Below are 27,889 nucleotides of genomic sequence, written 5' to 3'. Positions count from 1 at the left end.
TGAGCGAGAGAGGAAGGAAGGAAAGGGACTCACTCCCGCCATCACCAATGTCAGGTGCGCAAAAGGCCACTGCTTCTTTGAGTTCACTGTATTGATTTAGCTTTATTCCAGCAAATACAAAATATTTATAAGAACTTCGCAGGTTCTCTCCTCACCAGACCCTCCCTAATTCCGTTTGCTATGAGCTTTCGTGCTAATGGAACAGAAACGGCCTGTGCAGCACGAAGGAACTGCTGTATTCCCCTCATCCCACGTTGGCTGACCCCAGGACCTACGGAGCCCCCAAGCTGTCCCAGACACTGTCCCCATCAGGCCATTTTGGTGTTTTCCGGCGTGCTGTCTGTGGAAAGGCCCTTTCCCTGCACGCATGGCTGTCTTCTCCGGAGGACCTTCGTCTCCCTTACAGGCGGGCACCATGTTGCATCTTTGATGTCTCTCTCTAGCAGGGGGCACAGTGCTGGGTGTGTTATAAACACTCAAACGAGCCTCCCTTCCTTAAGTGGGAAGTCAGTGTCATGCTTAAATGGGAGGGGCTCTTCGCGGGTCCCAGCTCTGAGGGCACTGATCAGTTCAGCATGGAAGGTGGGTGTTGAGGTGCTGAGTTAGGGTTTTTGCTAAAAGCACGCTCAGAGCCTGGGACAGGCAGCAGCTCGCATCCCTGGGCACAGCCCCCCCCCCCACCTGCCCGCACCTGGTGTGGAAAGGATTCGGGGGCGCCGTGCAGAAGATGGGTAACAGGTCCTGCTGTCTGGGTGTCCAGCCTAACAACGCTGCCCCCTCATTCTGCCTCAGAAGGCTTTCTGGAAGCCTCCGGAACTGCGGGGAGCATTCTCTTAGCAAATGCGTCTAACTCTGAAGACAGCTATCCCGCTTCCTATAAAAGGAGGACTAAGCTGTGGGAACGCGCCATCAGGGGCCATCCACCTCTACAGCTATGTCTGGGGGAGGGAAGGAGCCTGCTGACGTCTGCATGGGAGGGCCTGGACCTCGCCGGACGAAGGCTGCCTACATGTCATAGAGCCGGAGCTGTTCCTGCACGTCGCCAGCGGACATCTCCCCGAATGTCTCCTTGTTGTCCTGCATGAGCTTGAAGATGGCTGCCAGCTGCTCCTTTTGCACTCTGTGGGGAAGAGAGGACAGAGAGGAGAAAGGTGCTCCAAGCCCAGCGCGGCAGGGGCGCTGGGGGGCCCTGCTCTATCCGCTACTGCTGAGTCTGCTTTCCAGGACAAGAAGAAAATCAAACTGCACCAAAACCCACTCAAAGCTCAACGACCTCAGCTGGAAGGTTCTAAAAGCCGGCTCTAGGTCTCGGGTGTTCCCTGCAGGTCTGGGGACGTGAGTGACCGTGTGGGTTCCGGTGCCCCTGTTTCCCCTTGGGCCCCCTTTGACCATTGACCTCGCATGTCGGGGTAGGTAACGGGGAGAGGCCCGTTCTGTTAGGTGGCTGGAGAGCGAGCCCCCGAAGAAACAGGTTAGCAAGAGCCTCAGTTTAGAGGGATGAGGACAAAGACCATGGCCGGCCGAGACGGAGGGGGCGCACGTGGAGGGGCACATGGGGGCGTGACTCGGGGCTGGCATGGGGTCTCACTGCCCAGAGGAAGGGGCTCAGCACCTTTTCCTTTTCCTGATTTGCGCAGATACCTTTATGGCCAGCGGGGGCCCTGCCCCTCCTGCCATAGACCGGCCTGCACAGGCTGCTGTCTTTGTGAGGCTCCGCCGCGCCATCTGACCAGCATAGGGCAACTCCCAGGAGCGCAAACATTTGGAAAGGGTGGGGCAAGACTGCCTCAGAAAGCAGGGACCGTCTGCGGTTCTGGTCCCGTACCGGCTGTTTGCACGGCTGGCATCTGTCTTCTGCAGTATCTCCGGGCCACCACACCCTGCTCCTGGGCCCTCTCAACCTCCACCTGCAGCTGGCAATGCCACAGACACGGGCAGGTCCCACGTGGCTGGGCTCTGGCACAACCTCCGGTCACCCAGCACCCAGAACGCTGCCCGGGGCCGGGCTGCGGTCTGAGCATCTGGTCTTACACGTGCGTCTCGATAGATTTCCTTCCGTGGGAACCCCATGTCTCCCATCCAGAAGTTAGTTTTCTGGCTACAGCAGCATCTAGAAACTCAAATATTGAAGTCCCAAACCCCAGCCTCTCTTTGTCACCCCGGGAATGTGCTTTCTACGGTCCGTTTGCCCGTCTGGAGGAGAAGGAGCATGGCCTAGGTGTTTGGTACCCACCGTCCGAAGACAGCACTGAGAACTGAAAGGGGGTGTGTTGAGCTCCTTGGTTGAAATCAGCATCTCCCCACCCTGAGCGACCACAGATTCTCAGATATTTTTCATGGCTGTGGTGTTTGGGCACTTTTAACAGGGGTGGACCTATGGCTTGGACTCGGCTAGAGAGCAACAGGCATTCAAAGTGAGAGAGAGCTCAAATTTTAATGGGTTCAAAGGAGATTATTTTTTAAAAACAAAGCAAAACTGAAGAAACACACAGTAACCGAGATCATCTACTCCAAGTTTATTGGGCTGAACAGAGGCCGAACACACAAATCCAAGCTATCAGGAGTATGTGAGCCCTGGTGCCTACAAGGCCCGGCAGGAAGAGTCCAGACAACTAACTAGTTAGATAACTAACCTGGAGGGAGTCACTTACTTACTGGATCCGTAAGATCCCAGCCTGGGCAGGGCCGTTCTTACTGCTGTGTGGGGACCTATGTGCCACCAAGCATACATCTCCTCGTCACGTGGCTCAGCGTGGCTTACCCACTATTGCCTGGTCTGCTCTCCGCCCCCAAACCTAAGCTTTTAGGCCCAGAGGAGGAGGTCACTGGGAATGTAACATGCCCCAGGGGTAGGCACCCTGGCCTTCCATTAAATGGCCAAAAAAGTTCTCTATAAACTTACTGCTTAAAAAAAAAATGTTTTAACCAACACATCTAAAAACTGCCAATTAGTCTCATACAGTATAAATACTGTCCAGTATAAAACTCCAAGAAATGGATCTGGGACTGCTCTCACTATCTGGTGAAATTCTGATCTGTCTAGGACACCTTCTAGGGAACGGCACAGTCCAGAAATCTACTTCAAGCTCACTCTTCCTACTGCTTCTGCCGAAGTGAAGGTGGAGATTCAGCTGAGCTGGTAAGAGCGTCAGGGAAAAGGCCTCTGAGCCCCAAGACGACCGGATTGCAGAGACTAAGGGCAATAGAGATATGGAGCTGGCACTGGTTCCCTGCTCTGGGACCATCAACATGGCATCCCTCGCCCCCTGCCACCAAGCCAGCCAGCCAGAAAGAGGGAAGTGGGCCCCCAGGGAAAGGAGGACAGTCAGCCACCCCAGAGCCGGCTAAGAGCGAAGGAGCTTGGCCTCAGCTATCTGGAATGCCTCAGAGTCTTTCTCGTTTTGGCTCCAGTGAAGGAGAAGGCCAGTAGAGGGTAGGGGGAGGCACTGGAAGGAAGCTACAATGGTTTTGCAATGACAAGGTGTCTGTCACTGGGGACATCACAGATGTGAAGGGTGAGAGCAGGGTTCAGCGATAAGAAAGACCAAAGTCTACAAAACCCTGGCTTAACCAAGCAATCTACACCAACTGGGAGGAACACCTCTACCCCGGGGTGGGGGGGCCAAGGCACTCCCAGAACCCTCCCCGCCAAGGGGCAGGTCCTGACGGAGGGTCTGGGTCCCCGCGGATTTATGCCAGCCAGAGCCTGTATGGCTCTGCTCTGGGGATTTCCATTTTATCTCTCAAGCTTTTTAGATGCCAAAAGGAAAAGCCTTTAGCAGGAGGCTAAGGATAACTTCATTATTCTTCGGTTCTGTAAAGAGAAATAGGGAGAAAAGATCATTTATTTTACTTCTTCCATCTAACAAGTATTGTGGGGGAGGACATGGGAAACAGGGATGAGGAGGAGGATGTTTGGGATTGCAGATGCTGGACACTGGTTTCTCGGTCAAGGGGCAGTTTGCTTCTTGTCACCTGCAGTAGGACACTCTGTTCCCCAGAGCTGGCCTGACTCGGCACAGGACCTCAGCAGCCTGCCACACCCCATTATGAGTCCAGAGTCCATGAACTACTGTTGAGTTAGGTCGGGCGGATGCTGTCTCTGGACAGGTGGGCAGCACAGACCCTTTCTCTGGGCAGGTGGGCAGGGTAGACTCTAGGTCAGACACTGGGCACTTCTGATTTTTGGCTCTGTGCTTTACTGGGCCCATCCTGTCAAGTTCGACTACTCCCTATTCCTGCCGGCAGGGTTTTGTCCCCGCTGGGGACACTGACACCCTAGGATGGACGTCCACCTTTCCCAAAATGACACCCAGCAGCACACGGACTCATCAAGGGATCACAGGGGATCCGATTTTGTCCCTCCAGCGCTCTCTCCTGGAGGTCAGAGTCTCGAGTATTTCTAGACCTTAACACTGGCCAAGCCTTGGCCGACTCAGCAGGTTGCAGAGGCCAGGATATCCCACAGCCTGGGTTCCCCGGCCTCTTCCCCAGCCCCTGCCTGTGATGCAGTACAAAACACCTCCACCACAGTCGTGTCGCCCTCCAGAAAGGTCAGGACATTCTGACGACCTTCAGAATGGGAGTGGGTGCTGGGGTCCCAGGTTCCTGTGTATCAGAGCCTTCCTGGTCTACACTTCCCTCTGGACCAGAAGGTGGGGAGAACAGATGGTGTACAAGGACAGGAGTGGGCAGAGGTGCTTATTCTTTTTCCTGCCAAGATCACTAGCTTCCCAAGCTCTGAGAGCCAGAGGAGCCGTCAGCAGCCGGCAAGCCCACTGTCCTGTCCACGCTCGGAAGCTGGATGCGGCCCTCCCAGAGAGACTGCGGTGGGAACACACACCCCCGCCAGCCAGGCATGGCAAGGCCAAGGGGGCCGTGAGCCCTGAGCCCCAGGAGAAGCCCCGAAGGAGGGGGCAGGTCGTGACAGAACACGCTCTTCCTTGGGCGGCGACAGGCTCTGGATTCGCAAACCCGACCGTGTTCAGCTCCTCAGGCAGAAGGAAGCTGACCTGCGAGCGAGTCCAAGGATGGGAATGTCCATTTAAACACCAGAGGAACGATCTGGGGTCTTGATTTTAGTCCCGCTTCCTAAGTGCTATGCCCTGAAAATTTATGAAGTGAGGCTTTAGGGGATGCGGGATCACGTGACCACTGAGGCCCCCGGCTCAGCCTACTGCTGCTCTGTTGGCTGAGTTGAGAAGTTTTCTAAAGTCAGGGATTTGCGGCACTTACTTGCAACTCAGCTGGGACCCAGCGTGCCAGGAGAGGAATTAGAAACAGGCAGTGTTTGGTCGGAAAGAATCTGACAGGCAAAGAAGAGAGCACACTTCGCTGGCCTGTGGTTTCAGTGGTTGGACAGTAACAGACGTATTGTTTCCACACTGGAATTCCAGGGCAGTGTCCTACCCTCAGCTGGGACCAGAACCCACTTGCACCCGCCGGCGCTCCCGGGCCACACAGGAACTAGCGTGCTGTCAGTGGAGACAAGGAGCCCAGCGCGCCAGCCTCTGCAACCCCAAGCATCTCCACGAGAGGGACAGAAGCGGCTGCAGGAGGGGTGTGGTCAAGCAGCCCCATGCAGTGCCACGTGGGCTGGCCGCGTGCAGGGGCAGGAGGCAGCAGGCAGGCGGCACAGGCAGATGCGTCCAACAGCCGCGGGGAGCATGCTGGGAAGGGCAGGCATGAAAATGGACATGAACTCCAGCTCCACCCCGTGAGGACAGCACCACACTGAGCGAGGACTGTGTTTAAGGGCTATGGCGTCCACCGGCCCCTCCTTCTCCACTTGGGCCACAGCCTCCTTCACCCCGAGAGAAGCCCGGGGGCAAAGTCTCCACCTCACGGAATAGCCAAATGTCAATCAGTGCGTGAGAAGCCCCCCCTACGAGCCCCCTCGGGAAAGAGCCCCCTGGCCGATGCAGAGTCCGCTGTCTAAACACGACAGAGGACAGACTTTCCCTCCCTCTTCCCGAAGTCCTGGCTCAGAGCCCAGGGTCGGTGGCCATCCGACCCCGCAACCTAAGGCCTGGCATCCGTTCCCTGTCCTTCCTGTTTCAATGGCTCCTCACGGCCACAGGGAGCACCTGCCCGAGCCCTGGGAATCAGGCCTGTCCCAGCCACAGCTCTGTCCACGGGGACCTCTGCGGGACCTCAAGGGCACCCTGCCCTCCCTATTGTTAACCCAGGGGCCGCACGTGTTTTCTGTAAAGGGCCCGATACTGACTCTTCTGGGTCCTGTGGCCCACGTGGTCTCTGTTGCAATGACTCGCCCTGGCCACAGGGGCGTGGAAGCTGCCACAGACCACAGGAAACGGAAAGAGCAGTCGTGTTGCAGTCACACTGAGCTTACTGACCAGGACCGCACTCGGCCACCCCTTCCTCTGCCCCAGAAAACCTGCCTGTCCCACCACTCAGGAGCAGAGGGTTTTTTTTGTTGTTGTTGTTTTGCCACATGAGGCTTTTTTCTTAGGGCAGGACAAAGCGTCAGGGCGACACCCAGAGGTTCCTGAGGGGGACGACAGTTCGGCCCCAGCCTCACAAGGGGGCGCTAGCTCCCCACCAGCAGGTCCGCGGGGCCCACTGGGGACTTCGGTCCCCTGGGCTCCCAGAACCCTGTAGCCCTGGGAGGGGGACCGGGTCACAGGGCGCTCCCCCCGCCCCCCCGTGCTGGTGCCCGGAATGTACCAACTGGTTAATGAAGGCGGCGGAGGAGGGGAGGTTTAAACTGGGTCAGTCATGTTGGGGACACGTTAACAGACAGGGAGAGGGAAGCACCACTGGTCTAGGGCCTCAATCTCCTTACCAAAAGGATTTGCAAGAATATGTGTGGCTCAGGACCTAAGGAACTTGCTACAGGGAAGTGAGGTCAGAGGTCAGCTCAATCCTGAAATATAAAGGCAGCAAACGGGGTCACACCCAGAGGCAGCGTCACCAGCACCTAGGGGAGGGGCGCGGATCCGCGGGAGGCCACCTTCCCTGCTCCGGGTCTTCTTCAGGCTGGGCCTACACCGCCACCCCTCTGCTCCAGGAGAAGAGCCTTCCAGGCCGGGTTTGGAGGAGCTGGGGACAGTTGACAGAGGGGAAATGGGGATTCTCATGGGCAAAGCGGCTTCTGACTTTGGAGGGACCCCGAGTGGCGTGGCCAGCCGCAATGAGGCTGTTGGAGTTATGCATTCGAATACGCCCTCCTGCTCCCTGTGACCCTAGCAGCCCAGCCTGGGTTCCTGCTTCGATTCCCGCTCGAACCGAAGCGTGCCAGGCCCCAGGCCGGCCAGCAGCGTGCAGGAGACAGCTGGGCGGAGGGTCTGAGCACCGCTTCTCTCCCCAGCTGTCCTGCTGCTTCCAGAGCGTTCCTTAGCACCCTGGCGGGATGGAGGGAGGCCCACGGGTGCGCAGTGGGTGTCCGGCGGGGGCGGAGGGGCCCCAGTTCTAAAACTGAGAAGCTAGGCAGCTGCCATTGTGTGGGAGCCCCGTGGAGCAGAACAGATGCAGACGGACCCGCAGACGCTGGGCAGGAGGGGTGGGAGGGAGGGGGAGGGGAGCTGCCAAGCGGGTGAGCAGGAAGAATTGTCCCCTCTCAGGTGATAGATTGGTTTTGTCAGGAACTCGCCCTGGGAGGGAACAGCCGCCTCTTGGCCTCTGGCTTTTCCCTTCTGAGTGGGAGGGAGGCGGGCGGAGGAGGGGCTCAGCCGCCCTCCCCTCCTCCCCCCACCCCTGGAGCACCCCGGGGGGAACTGAGCCTGGCTGACGACAGCCAGGACAGAAAAGAACCCCTAAACCCAAAGTGGGGGCGTGGCAGTGGTTGGGGCAGGGGCTTGCCGCGGGCTAGCCCCCTCAGCCCTCCCCCTGCACCTCGGGACCGTGACCGTGACCGGAGAGGAAGGTGCTCTGCGGCCCTACCTCTGCTCCTCCTCCAGCTCCTCTTTGGTCATCATCTTCTTGTACTGGTTTCCCCGCAGCTTCCCAGGGCTGTATTTAAAGGAGAAGACCTCTCCCCCTGCAGAGAGGAGACGGGGTCAGAGGCAGCGGCAGGGTCTGAGTGCTGGGGGCCCTCCCCCAGACTCAAGGTCCCCTTCCCCTTTTATTAGTTTCAAAAGGGCCGCTCGGCCAGAGGGGGTCTCCCCCCCCCCCCCCCCCCCGTCCACCCCAGGGCCCGCACAGGTGCTGCCAGGCCTCAGAGAGGGCGGTGGTGACTTTTCTTCTCGCCTGACAGGCTTCCTCTCACAGTCTTTCTGTGAAATCCCACGGCCACTGAGGAACTCCAAATGGGGATCCGGAGACAAAATTGTAACAGCTGGGGAGAAATCAGTCCCCTCCTCAAACAGCACAGCTCCGTCCACCAAATGATGGTTCCCTTCCCAGACCGGGCTGAGCTGTCCACAGGTCTGTCTGGCTGTCCCTCTCCGGCGAAGGCTCCCGCCGAGCTGCTGCCTGCGAGGATGGTCCACCCTTGTCTTTGAGGCCCTCCACTACCGCTGGGCGACTCACACCAGAGGGAGCAGGCTGGGCCAGGGTGCTGGGCTCCCTGCCTCTCCTCGGGGAGGAGGGTGCCTGGGATGGCACAGGGACTCCCAAGCCTCCTGCTGGGGTCCTCCAGCTCCAGGGCCTGGGGCTGCCTGCCAGTGATTAGAAATCTGGAACAACGCATCCAGCCCACGGTAGGACATGGAAGTGTTGTGGCATTTCCACACCGTCTTGAATTCGGGCATCAAAACTGGTTCGTATTACTGAGAGGGTGTGCTGGGATTTGCCAGCCCCTGAGGGCAGACTCCTAGCTGCCTTAGAACAAACAGACCATCTCGAGGCCTAATGAGGGCACACCAGAGGTCTGGGCAGAGGGAAGCAGGACCGTGAGACAGGGAGCAAGGGCAAGTGCTGGGAACACGGGCGCGGGCTGCAGGACAGGAGAGGAAAGCGCCCCAGAGCATTGCCCTGGGCTGAGCATCAGAGAGGAGACAGTCCCCTTGGACGTGAGGCCCTGAAGTGGTCCTTCAGCCCAGCAGGTGCAGGGCACACAACCCCAGCCGCCCCGCATTCTGTCTATGACCGAGACAGAATGAACGGTCTTGTCTAATTCCCATGAAGTTATGTGTAAAGAACTGAGTATGGGAAATGCGGAGGCCAGCAGATCGCCCTCCCATGCAGGCACAGACCTTTTCAGTTGTTCTGGAGAGCTTACTGCTCTGTCACTCCAGTGCCAGGAATCTCAAACGCCTGGGCACCCTGCCCCAGGCCACCCCGCTCCAGGCCATCCCGGCCTCCCGCTGGCGGCTGTCTGGCTTGATCAGGCAGGCTGACGTGGGCCCAGCGGGGGAGGAAAACGCCTGGGCCCGTCGGATTCAGCTGCTCTCTGGGCTGAGGGAGGAAGGTTCTGGATGCAAATTCCGAACCCAAATGTTATGTGGTGGGGACCGTGTTCTTTCTAAAACCTCGCGGAGGAGAAGCTGGCCGGCTCCACCGTCCTCTCTCATGGCCCCCTCATCCCGGCCAACTGCCCAGAGAGCGAGGCTGAAGCCTTGCCTTGGGAAGAAGTTACTGCCTTTGCACAAGGACTCCTTTGCTCTTTGTTCTTTCTGCAAATATTTAGTGAGCACTGCGCTCGGGGCTGGAGACTTAGCAGCAAATAAAACGTACAGCAAGTAAAGAGAAGTCAGAAACAGTTTGAAGTCGGTCGTGAGTACTCTGCAGAAACGACATGGTGTGGGAGGGAGGGAGGGGGCTGCTTGGAAGATTCTCTGGGGGCGGGGGTGGCATCAGGAAGGGTTTTACAGACGGTAGTTGAGGGGGTGCTGTGAGTTGAGGCCTGCGGTGTCTGGGGAGACAGAGCCAGCAAAGCAAGGAGGCCGATGGCACTGGGTGGCAGAGAGAGGGGCCCAGAAACAGAGGAATCCATTCCCATCCCTCCCCACTGGGGACCCCAGCCGCCCGCTGGCCAGCTCTTCCTCCAGGCTGAGCTCTGCTCAGGTTGACAAGCAAAGGCTGGAAAGTTCCATTCCTTGTGGGTCCACAGAACCGGGAGCTTCCAGCAGCACCGAGTGTGGGCTGCCTGCGTCTGAGGATCTGGGCACTTTTCTGAGTGAGTCAGAGCTGCTGTCTGAGAGGCCTGAGTCCTTGAGGACCAGGAAAGCCCCAGAAAGCCTGCCGGAGGGGCATAATCCCACAGAGGCCGCGGTCTCAGAATGAGCTCACAGCCGACGCTAGATTCCGGATCTCAGAAAGAGGCCACAGAGAAAGAAAACCAATTAGCCTCAACATCAAGGTCATTGTGTTGCTATGTTTTAGAAAAATAAAACATAAAAAATTCTGCCTGCTGGGTACGACTCAAGGTCTCCGTGTATGGGGCAGGTCTGATTAGTCTCATGCTTTCGGGCCCAGGCAGAACAAACGACTAGAAAAGGCTTTCACTTAATCACATCGTATGTGGTGTACCCAGGGATAACAGTCGCATCCAATTTTGCTGGCCGGGAGGTTTCGATGGGAGGGCCCCCTGGGAGCAGGACTTCCTCCTCAGGCAGCTGTCTGTGAAACACCAGGTCGCTTAGGGAGGGCGTCTGAGCGGCACTAATCAATTAGCCTGAGAGCCGAGCACTCACTGCAGAGGGGCTGGGGGCTGGTCCTCTTTTCCTCTGACAGCTGCGGCCATAAACCTCCCCTCCCTCGCCTAGTCAGAGCTGCCAGGAAGACGCTGGGGGATGGGGGATGTCCTGGGGGCAGCAGTCAGATAAGGGGGAGGGCTCCTGACGAGGCACAGGCTGGGTGTGAGGCTGGTGAGCCTCCCCTCGTCCTAGCCTGGGGCATCTGGCAGTCTTGGCTCTAGTCCCTGCCGGTGTCCCCAAGTCACTAACCGACTTTTGGCATCCCTGCAGGCGCCTGGGGCCACCCAGGCAGGGACAGACACCAGGGCCACAGTCCCACGCATCTCTAACCTACAGATGATGGAGGAGAACCAAAAGCTCTGGGGAGAGCAGGCTCCCTCACCACGGGCCTGCGCAGCTGTCTGCCCTTCCTTCTCCTCTGAGGCAGTAGTGACAAGCGCAGGCCCACGGTGCCTCAGTGGGGAGCTGTGGGGCCCCCAGCACTGCCCTGCTGCCTGCCACACGCCCACACCAGCCGTGGTCAGGGCATTCCTGCAACCCTCTCTTTCCACTGCCCCTGCCAGCAGTCGGCTGAAAGTCAAAGCAACAGTCTCACTTAAAAAAAAAAATGATGAACTATTTCAAACACACACAAAAGTAAGTAAATAAATAAATAAATAAATAAAAGGCAAAGGAAAAAAAAAGAAAGAAAAGGGGTGCCTGGGTGGCTCAGTTGTTAAGCGTCTGCCTTCAGCTCTGGTCATGATCCCAGGATGCTGGGATCGAGCCCCACATGGGGCTCCCTGCTCTGCGGGAAGCCTGCTTCCCCCACTTCTCTTCCCCTGCTTGTGTTCCCTCTCTCACTGTCTCTCTCTGTCAAATAAAAAAGAAAAAAGAAACAAACATACACAAAAGTCCAAGTAATAAGTCCCCCAGACTTAACAAACGTCGACATGTTGGTTTTGTTTGTTGTTTGTTTGTGTCTTTTTAAAGAAATAAAACACGATGGCCCAGCAGAGACCCAGACCACGTGTGGTTGTCTCTGTCCGGGGGACTGGCCCCCAGGGGTGCCCAGGGCAAGCCCACCGCCGTCCACCCAGTCCAGTTTGAATCTGGCCAGTGTTTTAAATGCTCCTGGTCACTCCCGCTCCCTTCTCCTGGCGGGCGGGAGTCTGATGGCGGGAGGTCCGGCCAGTCAGCTTGCCACCGTGCAGAACGCGTGGGCAGCGGCCCTGTGAGTGGCTTTCGTCTCCATCAGATGGAAGGGGAGAGTCTGTCGAGAGACTGAAGTGCACAAGCAGTGACGGGACAGGAGCTGGGGGGCAGGGCAGGAAACGGAGGGTCAGGGTGCTTGGTTTACTGGCGAGATGGGCCTTCCAGAGCAGAAGACAACTCACAGTTTAGAGACAGGAAGGTGGGGACAGAAAGAGGAAAGGCGACCGGGCCGGGGCGGGGGGTGGGTACGCCCTGGAGGCCGGGTCCCACTCACCCTCCTCTTCCTCAGGCCCTGCTTGGGGTGGGCTCTCCCGGCCATCCTCCTCCTGCTCTGGTTCCTCTTCCTCCTGCAAGGCAAGGAGGGAGTCAGCCCCGGGCGCCCGGAGCCCGAGACAGTCCCTCTGATACGTCCTGCAGGTGCCTGACTCCTTGGTGAAAGCCACCTGACTGGCGTGGGGGGGGTGACGGTCACCCTGTGGGGGGAACCGGTGGAATTGGTGGAATCCGCACAGTTTCTGTGTAAACACCGTGTGGCCAAGATGACAAGGGGGAGGCTGTGGGCGGAGGAGCTACGCTTTTGACCGATGAACCTCAGTCCCTTTGCCCTTTCTGGGTGGGTGCCTGTCAAAGCCTCTGGAGGCCGTCCGGGTCATGGGACGGGGACTCCCACCCACGCTCCGCCCCCCGACCCTGCTCCAGTGAGTAGAACTAAAGGCACGAGAGGAAGGCTGGCCGGCCATCTGCGGCCCTGGGGCCAGGCTGGGCCATCACGGGGGAGCGGCACTCGCGGGCACAGACTCCGTCTCTGCCTCCTGGCACCTCGTTTGTACCCCTAAGAGGCTCAACGTCCATCTTCCCAAATTGGAGCTCCACCTCCTTCAGGGCCGGCGCTCTCCCACGAATGGACTCAATAAACAGATGGGCTGGAAGGAGTGTCCCAAGATGGCCTTCTTGGGAGGAAGAGTGACTTCAACCTGCAGGAATGCTAGGGGGGGCGGCGGGACAGGGACGCACAGATTCTCCAGCTATAGGGAATTTAGGGTCCGCGTGGCCCAGGCAACCGTGACAGGAAGCGGGCGGGCAAACATGGACAGACCCACAGGTTCAGCGAGGGAAGCACACACAGGAGGGAGCCGCCCACAGCCGGTGGAGAGGGCAGCGCGCCTGGGCCTTTGGGACTCGGCTCCCAGAGCAGGAGCCTGGAGTGGCCGGCAGCAGGCTCGCTCACAAAACAGTGAGCGAAGCAGCCAGTCACGAGTGGCAAACCCTGAAAGGCATTGAGTTTTCTGGCACTTTCTCGCTCTCTGGACCCCACAAAATGCAGCCGGGGCAGGAGGCAGGAGCAGGACTTCTCCACTTGGCAACAGTGTCCAGCAAGCTCAGCACCAGTGACATGGGAGCCACGATGCCACGAGTGCCGCCGTGATGCCCCCCAGATTTTGCACAGCAAAGCATCTTTGTGCCTGTGGGGAGGGGGCCAGGCCTCTCCAGGGGAGGCAGGAAAAGGAGACACCCTTTTGACCCCGCAAACCCACTTCTGGGGATCTGCTCTGGACTGGGAAACCATCTGTCCACGTTTTTATACAAGGGCTCTGATTGTGTGCAGCAGAAAACACGGCAAACTGGAAACAAGGAAATGTTCGTCCTCAGAGTGAAATGTCTTATCGGTAAATATATTTGGTTAACGTGTTCGCTACGACATTACCAGGCTGAATATATCACGGTGTGCCTGTGCCATGCAGCCCTGTGCTTTAAAAAGGAGGCGGCGGTACAAACCGATGTGAGAAATGCATCAGGTAAATTACCAAGAGGAAAAAGCAAGAAGCAGCACAGTGTGAGGGGGACAGTCTTCTTGGTGTAAATACAAAAATGGAAGTGCACACACATGCTCCTAAACGCTAACCGAAGTTTTTCTGGAAGGATGGCAAGGCACTGTTAGCAGTGACTACCTTTGGGAGGCAGAGCTACCATTGGGGGTGGAGTCACCTTGGGGCGGGGCTACCTTGGGGGGAGGGGCGGCCCTTTGCTCATATGATACATTTCCATATATTTGGATTTCCTAATAATACGCACGAATATGCATTAATTACTCCTAACATGTTTTAAAAATACTACACAAGCTGAACTTGAAATCTGCTGGACTATGAAATCTAATTTTTTTTTTTTTTAAGGAACAGAAAAGGAAAGAAAGAGAGACAAATAGCCATTAACCCATTCATGGCTAATAAAGAAACGGAGAGGAGGTGGATTTTCCCATTATGTGTGAGGGACACCGAGATAAAAGAGAAATAAGCCCAGTCCCTTCCACAAAGATGTCATGATGCAGGTGGGAAGACAGCTACACAGTAACTGCCATCCAAGGTGAGAACGTCAAGAACCGAGGCCGACCCCACCACCCCAAAGGGACACGGTGAAAGCAGACCTGCCAACACTCTCCCGGGGAGAGGCTGGTCTATATTTGAATCTTGCACTTGACTTGTGAAGTGTGCTGTTGCTTAAACTGTGGTTGCGGTCCCTTTGGCAGGTTAGGAAAGCAATTCAGAGGTCGCTACTGACGGATACATTTTATTTTATTTATTTGTTTTGACAGACCGAGAGCAATCACAAGCAGACAGAGCGGCAGGCAGAGGCAGAGGGAGAGGGAGAAGCAGGCTCCGCGCTGAGCAGGGAGCCCGACGGCGCAGGACTCCATCCCAGGACCCCAGGACCATGACCTGAGCTGAAGGTGGACGCTTCACCGACTGAGCCCCCCAGGGGCCCCGCTCCTGATATTTTTTTAAATGTGCAATCCAAGTCTTAGTGTGGTTTTCAGCTTTAAGAATTTCAGAAGCTACAAACATACCAGAAGATGACATCGGAGAGGTTATTTTCATTTTAAATATATTGCTATTTCTCATTCAAATTCGTGTAATTACCACAGTCTGGGGCTAGATATGGCTCCAGCTGATTTTCAGAATTCAAAAAAATAGTCACAGCCCGAGGTTCGGTGACTGAGGGATCGCTTTTGTGATTCCAGCCTTTCGATCTTAGGACAATCTGACACACACCTGATGACCTGGACGTGACTTCAAGGGAGGCTGACCAGCTCCCCAAGGTGCCCGTGGGAGAGGCCTCCTCCACCAGTGCTTCTGGCACGCACAAGATTAAAATGAAAAACTTGGCATTCAAATGTCAGGAAGCTAAGTATAAGAGGAATTTAAATAAGTAAATATTCAATGGATGTGTGCTGTAACTTTGTAGCATTTACACTCCTCAAGTTATTAAAGCCTAAAACTGCACGAAGACTTTGGGGGTACCCCTGTATCCCGGAATTAAATGACAAATAGCGCAATGTGTGTGGCAGACAGAGATACTGTTTTATAAAATTTCTGGCGCGTTGTGGCTTTATATATGGGGATGTAATTTAAAAAAAATTTTTTACTGGAGACTTCATGAAGTTTGGAAAGCAGTGTGGGGTTGGCCATGAACTGGTTTCTGTCTGTGCAGAAAACCCCTTCCTTCGGAAGATGCCCCTTGAAGCCCGTGGGCCCGCTGGGCACCAACTACCTCAGGGCGGCCAGACCCCCTCCCACAACAGACTGCTCACACCCCACTTTGCAAGGCCAGAACAGGTCAAGTCCTTGCGGGAGAGCGCAGCGGCTGAGGGCTGGGCCCTGGGCACTGCAGGAAGCCCCCACCACAGGCTTGTTCGGGTTACTTGGTGAACTTTTAGATGACATCACCATAATGGAGCGGAGTCCATGATTAAACAAAACACTGTTTATTGCATTTTGCCCTTATTTTTATAAAAAATGTGTACCTGACAGAAAAACCTAAGTGCTGATACCAGTAATAGGGTGGGCGGGTCTGGTACACAGCGCGCTTGGGACAAAGATGGTCGCACTTCTGGACGTGGCGGCCCATCGGCCTCCCTCCAGCTCTCTGCCTCCAGACGGTGACCGGTGTTCATGACCATGAAGGACGGCAGTACGGGGCAACCCGGTCGTCGGCAAGGCTGCACCTCTGCCCTTCCTTCCTGCAACACGTCCCACCTTCCATCCTGTTCTAGCATGTGCAGTTTTGAAGATATGTTTTCTGGAACACACTGTGTGTCTAAGCAACACAATAGAGGGGCCCCGAGGGCAGTTCGGTGAGCCTGAAGGGCAAAGCGAGGCCACAGAAGGGACGCTAGGCAGGGAGGCTCGCGGCTTCTGCAGTGACTTGCTGGAGAGTTTGGTGTGGTTTCAGGGGAGTATGGGGTGTTGGGAAGCAGGGCTCTGACCAGGGAGATATTATAAGGCAACGAGGGGGCCCCCGGCAGCTTTAAAATGGGAAGAAACGGGAGGAGACCAGCCTTTTGGGAGCAGAAAGTGGAATGGTGCAGCAAGGGCAAGATGGGAGGCAGGAGGAACTCCAAGAAGGGGGTTCAGAGCGCAGGTGAGAGATGTCAAGCCTGAACTGGGAGGTGAAGGGACTCTGGCCTCCAGCTCAGTGTTTATTGAGTCAATCAGGGAAGGACTGGCTGGCCCTGGCTGAAGGCGATCCCCTGGGGCTCTGGAGGTCTGAATCCCACCTACCCTTGGCTTACTTCCCCACAGCGCTGGGCTAGGACCACGCCTGGGGCAGCACGACCCGACCACTGCTCAGAGTGCTGACTGCAAGCTAGGGAGAGGCGATCACTGTGGATTTCTGGTCAGTGCCCTCGGTCCTGAGCGTGCTGCAGGGTACCCTGTGTTGTGGGCTGAACTGTGTCCCTTCCCACATTCACACGTTGAGCTCCAAACCTCGAGTATCTCAGACTGTGAATATGTTTGGAGAGAGCGCCCTTGATGAAGGAATTCTGTTAAAATGAGGCTGACGGGGCGGGCGGTTGAGGGGGTCCCAGCTCCATCTGACTGGTGTCCTTTTAAGAGGAAATCTGTAAGAAAGGACACAGGCGAGAGACACCAGGGGTGTGTGTGCTCATGGAAAAACCCCTTGACACGGTGAGAAGTCGGCACCTGCGCGCCAGGGACAGAAGCTTCGGGGGAGAGCGGCCCTGCCCACATCGGGACCTTGTAGTTCTGGAGAAAAGAAATGTCTGTGTTCCGAGCCGCCCAGTATGTGGTACGCTGTTCCGGCAGCCCTAGCAAACCGATACACCAAGCTCTAATGAAAAAGTAAGTGGGTTTTGAGAAAACCGTGAATTGGCGACGCCCTCTGGGACCGACAGCTGGTGTCATCCCGGCTGGTCCCCGGAGCAGTCTTGCGCTGGGACCCAACCCCTCACCTCACTGACCAGAGCCCACAGTTTAACTTCACATGTCCCGGGACACGTCTCCAATTCAGCCGTTTCCTCCAGTGGAGGGATGGCTCGGGGTGGGGGGTGGGGAGAGGCCAAGCACGGGGGCCAGGGGCTCCCGGAGGCCAAGGAGAGAGGCTTCTCGGAGCCAGCGCGAGCCTGCAGCCGTGCATTGCCATTTATGGCTGCCCCCGCGATGGGGAACACAGGGCGGAAGCAGAGGAGGGGGAGAGAGAGACAGAGAGAGGGACAGAGACAGGGGTGGGGGAGAGGCAGACAGAGAGAGAGAAACAGACAACTTTGTGTCTGCCCGAGGAGATGTTTCTGCCCTGGGGTCTCGCACTCAGGACCTGCTGGGATCCGGGGACTGGGCACCAGAGCTGACTGGGGCTGTGGCTACAAGCCCCCCGGTTAATCCAGGGTGAAATGAGAGGACCGCGGGGCGACTTGCACGGGGATGCCTGTCCCTCGCTCCCCTGCCGCAGCCAGCAGAGAGAGCAGGGAGCTCTCAAGGGCCCATGCCCTCCTCCGCAGCCTGGGTCAGGCCCCTCCACTGCACGGAGACCTGGCCGGCTGGGTGCGGGTGCGGGGCTCCCTCCTGGCTCCCACCGCAGGCCCAGCGGGTCTGACGGCACCCTCCCCCGCTTCCAGACAGATTCCATTAGGCAATTGGGCTGTTCGTCTTCTGCATTCAGAGGCAGCCGCTGTGGGCGAGCAGAGGGCACAGAGCCGGTGCCAGCTCCCACACCGCCCGCGCTGGATGGGGAGGGAGGGCCAGCAGAGGTCACGGCGGGCTCTCTCCACTGGTGTGTCTCAGCAGCTCAGCCACCGGCGCCTAAGTGACAGCTCCAGGCCAAGGACGTGGGGGCCAGACCTCTACATTCATATTTGCAGCTGGATAAGGTCCCCTCCCCCGCCATGACAAGGAACTGACGTCTTCTTCTCCTAAAGTGGCCCCTCTCAACTCGTCAGATTTTCTCTGCGGTCACAGCATCGTTGACACTTCATCACGGCCTGGGAATGGTGATCCAAGCCTGCCGCTTCTTTTCCACCTGGACCTCTAGACCGCCCCCACTCTCCATGTTCCTGCCAGTCACTCAGGGCCTGACAGGGCACCATGTCCTTGACCTTACTCTCCTCCAACTCACTGGCTCTGAGAACATCTTCAAATGCCAGCTTTATGTTTTTTTCCTACTAAAACCCTAAGATATGTTTTCTGGATGACCACTGCCATGCTCAATTCAAATAATCCCCAGCTCTGAGGTTCTCCTGCCTCAGGAAGTTTAGTCCGCAGTGCTTACTGGGAAGTGCTGTCCACGGTCGGGGGTGGGGTGGTGGGGGGAAACTTGGGGTCACCTTGGGCACACGGTCTGCCTTCCCCTATTCACCTCTGGGTGCTCCTCCTTCCTCTGTACAGGTTCCTCTGAGGCCACAGGACCCGGCAAGGATGGTTTTGAGTTCAGTTTTTATCCTGGCCTCGGCAGGCAGAGCCCTGAAGCTCCACTGGAGGTGGAATGGAAGGGAACTGCTGTAAGGAGGGAGGCGGGAAGAGAAGGGCCAAGACCCTCTGCCTGGCGTGCGCGCGCCCACACACACACACACACACGGCAGTTCTGCTTTTGTTTTATGCACTGGACTTCCATCTAATATTGAAGAAGAAAAAAGGTATCTCGTGCTTTTAAAAATATGAGAAAACCACTGATCTAATGTGGCTTTGACCCAAGACAAAACCCTAGCTGATAAAACCTTTGACGCATTGCCAGTTATCCAGTCTCTGTTTGAACACTTCTAGCCTCGGGGAGCTCACCACCTTACAGAGCAGTCTGCCACTCTGGGGCGCGACACACAGCTCTAGTGCGTGCAGACAAGACGCACGAGGTCTGGGGCGTGAAGAGAAATGGCCTCGGCCTGCTGTCCAGGGTGTGCTACGAGGAGGCAGCATCTGCCTTGTTCCTTCTCTTTGCTGTCCTCGCAGCTGATGTACTCGCAAGCAGGGGCTGGGCTCTGCTGTGTGCTGAGCCTGCTGTGTGCTGAGCCTGCTGCTGCAGCTGGGGCTGTGGCCGTGAACGTGGCAGATCCGTTCTCCGGAGCCGACATCCTGCTGCAGCAGACAATGGAGACAAACATAAAGGATGACCTCAGTGCTGTGAAGAGAGCCAGAGAGGGTGGTGTGCTGGAGTAGGGGTCGGCGCACTTCGTGTTCGGAAGCTGCTCAGGGACACAGAAGCTCGCACGGTGAAGGAACAGTCGTGTGGAAGTCTAGGCCAGGAAGGGGCTGCCAGGCAGAGCAAAGAGCTAACCCTGGGCTCCAGCTGAGGTGCAGGCCTGGGGAGTCTGAGAGCCCGGACAGCAACGGAGGGGGCACAGGACAATGGGGACCGGAGGCAGGGCTGGCCGCAGGGGCCACGCTCAGAGTTTGGAATTTACTCTGCATGTGACGGGAGCCATCGCAGGGCATGGAGCGGGAGCCTAGGATGTGGATTCCATGTGATAAAGATGGTGCCTGCAGACAGAGGTGACAGGACTCCCTGATGGAGGGACTTTGGGCCAGAAAATAAGAAAACAAGGATGTTGTGTGGGCTTTCAGCCTGAGCAGCTTTGGGGGGCCACGGAGCAACTCTAAGCAGATGGCGAAGAACAGTGGGGGCAGGGTGGGGCCGAGGGCATGCGTGGTGGGCAGAAGTCAAGAGCCCTTAACAGACATGATGGTCTTAGGGGACCCCAGGGGCTCAGTGGACAACCACCGCCAGCCGGCCATGTGAGGTCAAGCTCAAGGAGAGCCTGGGCATCATCAGCCACTGATCAGGACGATGACAGTGGCCAGCATGTTCTAGAAGACAGGTCTAGAAGCGAGCCGTCCACTTGATACGGGCATGAGCTCTTCCAGCATGGGCAAAGAACAAAGGAAGAATACTGGGGAAGAGGCTGACTCCTGAGGCAGGGCTGGGGGACGGGTGTAGACTGTGCCCAGCACACAACGTGCGGAGGGGCAGGGAAGAGCCGGGCTGCAGGGCCAAGTTCAACCAGGCAGACTAAAAAGGCCATCCTGGACTCCGACCTCATATCCCCATTGAGGGCACATTCACAAGCCCTACACTCGCTCTCTTGCTCCCATGGCCAAGCATGCCAGATCCAATCCTATCAGATTAACGGTTTTTGGCATTGTTCCTACAAAAGAGGAATGGGAGGGCATCGAAAGCTTCACTAAAAAAACAATAAACAAAAAAACCCACCAGGGGCAGAAACACACATTCTCCCCTTATCAGCAAGAATTAGGTGGAATTTTTGTGTCTACGGTTTGGTGGGGGGCAGGGGATAAACGGAGATGCTTGAGCACAGGGACAAGAGCTCGTGGACTGACAAGACCAGACCAAGAAGGGGGAAGGGAAAGCAAACCGCTGTGCTGGGGACCAACCAGGCTGAAGAACTTTTACCAGGACCAACTTTAAGGATCCTTTTTTTTTTTTTTTTAAGATTTTATTTATTTATTTGACAAAGAGAGGGAGAGAGACCACAAGTAGGCAGAGAGGCAGAGAGAGAGAGGGAGAAGCAGGCTCCCCGCTGAGCAGAGAGCCCGATGTGGGGCTCGATCCTAGGACCCTGGGATCATGACCTGAGCCGAAGGCAGAGGCTTAAACCCACTGAGCCACCCAGGCGCCCCAACTTCAAGGATCTTAGTAGAAGACGGGTGTCCAGGGTTTAAAGTCTCTAAGGTAGCCTCAACCAGGGGCACAGGAACTGGTGAGACTTCATGAAGAATAAAGAGAAGAATGGTTTGACCCTGGAGCTGCGTTTACTCATCTTCATAGGACACCGCTGGGCTGGAGGGATTTGCTTGTCTCGGGATTGATCTCAGAATCTGAGCCGTCAGTACGTCAGCCTCCGGCCTGGAGACACATGAGTAATCCCAAGGTCACAGAGCTAGTTTCTTGCTGAGAACATGCCTAGGGTTGTCTCCAGCGGGGGTCAGGTTGGCCAGAGTTAACAATGAACGCAAGGAGCTCTTCCTTGCAAATACTAGAAACAGGTGTACACACACATACTCTCTCCCCCGCCAGACACACAGAGGCCACGCAACAGGAGTGGTAATGGGAAAGCCCATGACTGCTAAGAGCTCTAGGACAGATCAGAGATGGTTTGAGTCCAACCCCTTCCGCTTGGGGAAACTGAGGCCCAGAGGTTCTTCTCCCAAGTCCTTCGGAGGTAAAAATATTAGGTGAACGGGTACCGTGACTTCTCACACCGGGTTTCCCCTGGACCTGTTAAATCTCATTTGTTGTTCCTTAGCCCCCGTGGCCAGGAGGACGTGACCGATCCTTCTTCCTCCCACGCTGGAGGGCAGGAAGGCAGCATCCCAGACCGTCGTGGCTCGGACCGAAGAGCAAGCTACTCTGTCCGCGTAGAGCACCCCTTCCAGGAGGAGGCTTCTGAACCCCAGCAAAGTCCTGCTTCGTGCGCTGTCCCTAACATCGGCCAAGGGAGTGTGGTCAGATCCAGGGTGTTCCAGAAATGCCTGAGCCACCAGGGATCGGACATTGCTCAGGAAGCACATCCACCAATGGTCTCAGACCGTCTCAGCCCTCCCACTCTGTGGCTGAGGCCACATCCGGGAAAGAACAGGGCTAAACGGACAGAGACTGTCTGAAAGGGCGCACGCTCCACGTTTCCCTTCTAACCCTCCCTCTGAAGCTAGGCAGCTTCACTACTTCTAGAAAATTCTGACCGACGGCTACATTTTCTGTGTGCAAACAAGACTATCTCTGGAAGAAAGAACAAAGTTGAGCCATTAGGAAAGTCCCCGGACTTCTTTCTCACATGGAAAAAAAAAAAATTATGAGCTAGAACAACTTCGCATAAAACACCCTCTTGCGCTTCGGAACACTGAACTCTTGTTCGCAGCTTTGGGCATCGTCCTCTGTCCGGGGATGTTCATGACTGTAATTACTGTGAACACACTGTTTTATGTTCTGCACTTTTCCTTACTTATTTCTACCAACTTGCTAATTAACTCAGTGTCCTAATTAATGGACATTTGGACTATTTCCAGTTTCCTTCCCAGCAAATCACTAGACATACTACAGACTTGAGTGTCTGTATCCTCCCCAAATTCCTATGTTGAAGCCCTAAGCCCCAGCGTGATGGTATTTGGAGGTGGGGCCTTTGTTGGTAACTAGGGTAGCATGAGGTCCTAAGAGTGGGGCCCCCAGGAAGGGATTATTGTCCTTATATGAAGAGGAAGAGACCAGAGAGCTCTCTCTCCACCACGTGCCTACATAGCCAGAAAGCGGTTGTCTTGTGAGCCCGAAACAGGCTCTTTCTGGGAACTGAATTCGCTGGCACTTGATCGTGGACTTGCCAACCACCAGAGCTGCGAGAAATAAATCTGTACTGTTTAAGTCTCCCAGTCTGTGGTATTTTGTTATAGCAGCCCGAGCTGACTGAGACAAGATTCCAAAGTGATATGAACAACGGCCAAATTATCTATTTGGCCCTCGACTAGCTGGCTTCTGCGCTTTTGTTAAGAGAACAGAGAGCAGGGCCATGTTGACATCACGAAGGTCGGGACAGATGATGCGGGAGTGGATTCACCGTCTCCTAAATCGTTCCGTGGCCTCTGCAGGGGGTGGGGGGCACAAGGACACGCCTGTGGTGATGACGATGGTGAGGGTAAGGGACACAGCATGGACCTAACAGCAGGATAACTTCAGAAGGTGAACTACGGGGGCACCTGGGTGGCTCAGTTGGTTAAACGTCTGCCTTTGGCTCAGGTCATGATCTCGGGGTTCTGGGAAAAGGTCCAGGGTCCAGCTGCACAGTGAGGGCAGCCAAAGGAGGCTGGGCAGCTCAATCAGACCACCACCACTGGAGTGCCTAAAAAACCAAGCCCTTTCCCGAGAAATTCCCCCACTGGTTTCTTTTTTCCAACACTGTATTTTTTTTTTCACGTATAATTCATATACAGTGTTATAGAAGTTTTAGGTGTACAATATGATGATTCAACAACTCTCTACACTTCTCAGTGCTCATCAAGATAAATGTACTCTCCAACAGTGTGTTTTGGGAAATTCCAACTTACAGAAAAATCAGAAGAATGAAACAATGAACACTCGTACACCCTTCACCTAAATTCACCAGCTGTTAACGTTTTGCCATCTTTCCAGTCTCTCGTGCGTGCATATGTGTGTCACTGTTAGAATCGTGACATGTCGCCCCTAAATGTTTGGGCATGCACCTTTCTTTTTAAAATTTATTTTATTTTATTTTATTTTTTAGAGATTTTATTTATTTACTTATTTGTCAGAGAGAGAAAGAGATCATAAGCAGAGGGAGCAGCAGGCAGTGGCAGAGGGAGAAGCAGACTGAGCTGGGAGCTCGGCAACAAGGGGTTCAATCCCAGCGCCCCGGGATCATGATCTGAGCCGAAGGCAGACGCTTGCTTAACAGACTGAGCCACCCCGGCCTCCCAGGCATGCATCTTCCTAAGAACAAGGACATATTTCTAACCACAACAGCAGCACCACATGCATGAAATTGAGCATCAATACAATAAAATGATCTCATAAGTCATTGCTTTGAAATATCTCCCAGCTACCTGCAAGATGTTCTTGACAGCTCCCCACCCCAGCCCCAATCCAGAATCCAATCAAGGATCAGGCATCGCATTTGTCTGTCTTGTCTCTTTAGTCTTTAATCTAGATGAGTCTCCCTGCCTACCCCATGTGTGGTGACGTTGTCCCTACTCCGTTGCTGAGCAGAGCGAGGACCCAGAGTGCCAAGAAGTCCGAGTTCTGGCATGGATGTAAACTAGCACTATTCAAGTGACCCTTGACCTTCACCTTGACCATGGTTTGGGAATCCTCTGACATAGCCTTGCTGGAATCCACACCTCCATTTCGCAAGAAGCCCGGCCCTCCCAAGATCGCAGCCTACACATCAGCACCCAAAGACACTGTTTCTTGGCCTTAAAAGGGACCAGCTCTTATTCGTAACATTGTTGGTCATGATTCTTTGTGAGGGTGGGGCGCGCCTATCATACTTCCTCAGCTGCCCACCCCTACACTCACCCCTAGGAGACATAACAAGAAAGACATTCTAACAATACGGTTCTGCCCTCTGCTTGGCCTCCCTGTCCCGGCCGGCTGATCACCCCCCATTTCTTCAGTGGCTGCCCAGTGCCTCAGTCCATTACGCTACTTTGCTTCCCAGCACAGCAGGGCCGCTTCCCCGGTGACCCAGAGCCGCGCTGGAAGGCTGCTTCCCTGGGCCCCAGATCCTTTGCAATAATCAGCTTAGTGAGTCAGAAGCAGCAGCTGCCCTGGGCCTCCCGGGCCTGGCAGGGCAGAAAGATGATTGGATCAGAAGAAGTGCCATTAGTTAGGCAAGTTGACTGCTCTGCATCCCCCCCCACTCCCTCCCACCCCTGCCTCATTTCCCCAGGGCCCTTCTACCCGCTCACTAGGCCCAGCAATATGATAATGAGATCTCAAAAAATGCCCCCACCCACCCCACATCCATATACAGACAATTTCTTAGCGGCTTCTTGCAGGGCTAATCCCACAATCGGGAAGGCAGAGCAGTGGGGGACAGTGGTATGTGTCCCCCCCCAGCACCTGACCCCAGGCCTGAGGCGCAGCCACGACCGTTTGCTGGCTGGAATTGAGGGGGGCTCAGCAACTTAGCAGGGGTGGGGGTCTGAACCCACAAGGGCAGGGAAACGGACTTAAACGTAACGCTTATGTTGGGATAATCTCAGGACCGGCTGTTGCACAGGGAGGAGAGACCCAAGCCTCAACTCTCAGAGTCATCTGGCAGCTGCCCCACGTGGGAACCCCTGTGATGGGCTTTGTCCTCCAGAGCACCCACTCACCCCTACAGGACAAGCGTTTTCCTAATGAGGAAAACTGTCCTCTGGCTGCTCCTGACCAGTGACGCTGAGTCCTGCCCACCAGCTCTGGAACTGCTGAGGGCCCCACAGGCCTTGTGCAAAGCTCTTTCAGAAGTGTGTCGCCCAGGGGATCGAGACACTGACTGAGCACCACTAAGGGCGGCGTTGCAAACTTCTGTCTAGAATTTGCTGCTGGGGTTTCGAGGGCCCTGTGTAAACCGTGGGGCAGGGCTGGTTGAGAACTGGGGCTGGCTGAGAAGGGCCCCCACATCTCTCCTAGGCCCGGGAGGCTGTGAGTGCAGGCAGAAGCCCGACCTAACACACCAGCACAGGTCCCAAGCCCTACCTGCCATTGGCCAGGGAGGTTCGCAAGAGCAGCTGGGCCTCCATCACGCAGAGTCTCTGTCCTTGGCCCCGGAGGGGGGCGGGCAGGGGCGGGGGAAATACGACAGCCCTCCTCAGGCTGGTGAGAATCCGCTCATGACACAATTAGTCACCCCACCCACTTGTCAAACAAAGCGCCTGCTCAGAGGGGTCCCTGCACGCTTAACTTGGCAAAGAGAAGCTGCGCCTTGGCCCACCCTCATGGCCGTCTCCCCTCAAGGGTTCTTTGCCCTGTAAACCATAATGTCCAGCAAAATTCTAAAGGACGCTGCAGATACTCTACTGACAGGACCCCAGCAGCCTGCTCACGGCTTCTACTGTCCCAGCCATCCTCCCCTGCAGGAAGAGGGGCTCGGGAGTAAGAACAAGGCATTCTGGTCCAACAGGCTCAGGGCCCCGAATGGTAGCCTGCTGGGGTCAAGGGCGCTGAAATCCTGGCAGTGTGTCTCATGGGTGCCAAGTAGGCTTCAATGTGAAGAGCAGCACTGGAAAAAGTGTACGGGGCTGGGGGATGGGTGCACATCTCTCCTGATGTCCCGAAGCAAGGAAGCAAGGCGTGAGGTCAGGACAGAGCTCAGGGACAGCAGGGACCTGGATGGGGCAGAAGCAGGAGGGCCGGTTCCCGGGGTGCTCAGCGGAGCTTTTACCTTCTCCTCCACTCCCCCCAGGCCTGGCTTATCTGCAAGTCCGGGGCAGAGGTGCCGAAGCACGCGTGCAGTTTGACAAGCACAATACAATGACTGCGTTTGTTCCGCGCCTCTTCTTTCGGCCCCGCCCTGTGGCTTCCCACCCCGAGACCTCACTGGCTCTGGAGTCTGGATTTCACATTGGCTTAACAGGAAAAATCAGCATTTTTTTTTCTAAGTATGACCATTTTTTCATTATCGAGACAACTCTCATCATCGCAGATCGTGAACATGCACGTGGATCCGGGAACCCGCGGGCCGGAGGGGTGCGGGGCGAGGGGTGGGTGTGACCCGAGCCTGGGAAGGAGGGAGCCGGGAGCGGGAAGTGGAGCGCCAGCACCACACACTACACAACTCCCACAGGCTCGGCGCTCGCAGGCACTCGGGAGGGGGAGGGCCATGGCGAGTTTGCTCGGCGGGGTCTGCGCTCCTGGGGGACAGTCGGCGCGAGGCTGGGAGCCCGGTCCCCGGCCCCGCCTGAGCTGGGGGGAGGGGGAGGCGGGCCCCGAGGTGGGGAGAGGGCGCCCAGGAGGGCCGGGTCCGTACCTGCTTGGCCTCGGCGGCCTGCTCCTCCGCCTCCACCGGCGCCGCCTCTCGCTCCCCCGGCCCCTCGAGCTCCCCCGGGCCCTCCGGCGCGGCCGCCGGCTCTGGGGCGCAGGGCGGTGCGGGGGTCCCGGGGGCCTTGGCCGGGGTCACGGGCTCTGGGCTCGCGGCCGCCCCGCGCCGCACCAGCAGCCAGGCGAGCAGCAGCGCCAGCGCCGTGGCCAGCACCGGCAGCGCGGCCAGCAGCTCGGCGGGCGCCTCCATCGCGCCGCGGCCGCCGGAGTGCCCGCCCGCGGGGACCCCGAGGGAGCCCGCCGCGCCCCGCCCGCGCCCCGCCCCAGGGCGGAGCCCCTGCCCGCGCCCCGCCCTCTCGGACCCCCCTTTGCGGGGGTGAGGGTGGGGTGGGGTGGGGGTTGGGGTGCGGAGGCCACGGATGCTGGGGGACCCTGACCCCTGCGGCGGCACTCCCGAGGCGGGCCAGTCCCTCCCTGCACCGGGCAGGCCTGACGCTCGCGCTTAGATTTGTTTTGAAAACCCAGCTCCAAACGCTCTTGCCTCAGGCGCCCTTAGATTACGGTCATTTTCGGCATCATTTCCGCCCTGTACAGAAGGTCCAGCACTTTGGCACCGCAGGCTGGGAGATGCCGAGGCCCCGGACGGCCGGGAAGGCTCGCCTAAACCGTGGCACTGGACTGCCCGTAAGGCGACGAAAGGCAAATGTTGACCGGCTTGCTCCGGGCCACTTCCAGGAGCACCCGAGCTCCTGGCGGGGAATGCCCGGCCCTAACACCCAGCAGCCTTCAACACTAGCCTCACTGTAACGCGGCTGCCCCCCAAAGGCGGCTTTCTGGAATTCAGCTCCTGGCGCTTTGGGATAACATTGCTCCCAAACTGACTTTTCCTCTTGGAGTATTTCCCGTGTAGGGAGGGTGGAATGAAGGGAATTCTGCTCTTTCCCCAGATCCTTCCTTCGGTTGTACTTGTTTGAGATAGATACGCTGTAACCAAAAAGTTGTGTCTTTACCCTTCCCAGTAAACACAGCAAAGTTTGTCAGGTACCAGTTGAAAAAACAGGATGCCAGTTTTTGCTTAGGACACATTTATTGCTTTTTTGGAAAAATTCCAGTGCCTGAGCGGGTATCTGGTGCAGGCCAGGAGCTAGATGGAGTGCCACTTACATGGGAGGCAGAAGGATGTGCTCAGGCTTCTTCCTGGGCTCCAGTTACGACCAGCAGGCCTCCAGGAAGAGGGGGAGCTTAGTCCTGGGGCTTCACATAATGGTAAGGGGTACCAGCAAAAGGAATTTCAGTGGTGATTGGTGAAAAATGCCCCATAACTA

The 27,889-nt window shown here is 56.6% G+C and overlaps 1 protein-coding gene across 5 annotated transcripts; it reads right to left on the bottom strand.

The window, feature by feature from the left end:
- Window positions 1-76: 76 nt before the first annotated feature.
- Window positions 77-26,859, bottom strand: MXRA7 (matrix remodeling associated 7). Of its 5 annotated transcripts, XR_004384166.1 has the most exons (6): window positions 26,554-26,858; window positions 12,067-12,139; window positions 7,903-7,999; window positions 6,806-6,886; window positions 5,013-5,105; window positions 3,515-3,814 (listed from the first exon to the last, which is right to left on the bottom strand). XR_004384166.1 is itself a non-coding variant. In XM_032870525.1 (5 exons), exons 1-4 carry the CDS (start codon window positions 26,812-26,814, stop codon window positions 6,853-6,855), a joined length of 465 nt encoding a protein of 154 aa, XP_032726416.1. In that variant the 5' UTR covers window positions 26,815-26,858; the 3' UTR covers window positions 3,515-3,814; window positions 6,806-6,852. The 5 variants fall into 5 exon arrangements, 3 of the variants coding, with proteins under 3 accessions (XP_032726415.1, XP_032726416.1, XP_032726417.1); XR_004384167.1 differs by lacking the exon at window positions 6,806-6,886 and having other exon boundaries at window positions 26,554-26,859; XM_032870525.1 differs by lacking the exon at window positions 5,013-5,105.
- Window positions 26,860-27,889: the final 1,030 nt, after the last annotated feature.

Source organism: Lontra canadensis, unplaced genomic scaffold (assembly GCF_010015895.1).
Source record: "Lontra canadensis isolate GAN:19392208 unplaced genomic scaffold, GSC_riverotter_1.0 scaffold41, whole genome shotgun sequence".
Lineage (NCBI taxonomy): Eukaryota > Metazoa > Chordata > Mammalia > Carnivora > Mustelidae > Lontra > Lontra canadensis.
The sequence above is the reverse complement of the archived record's forward strand: the minus strand, read 5'-3'. Positions and strand labels throughout refer to the sequence as shown.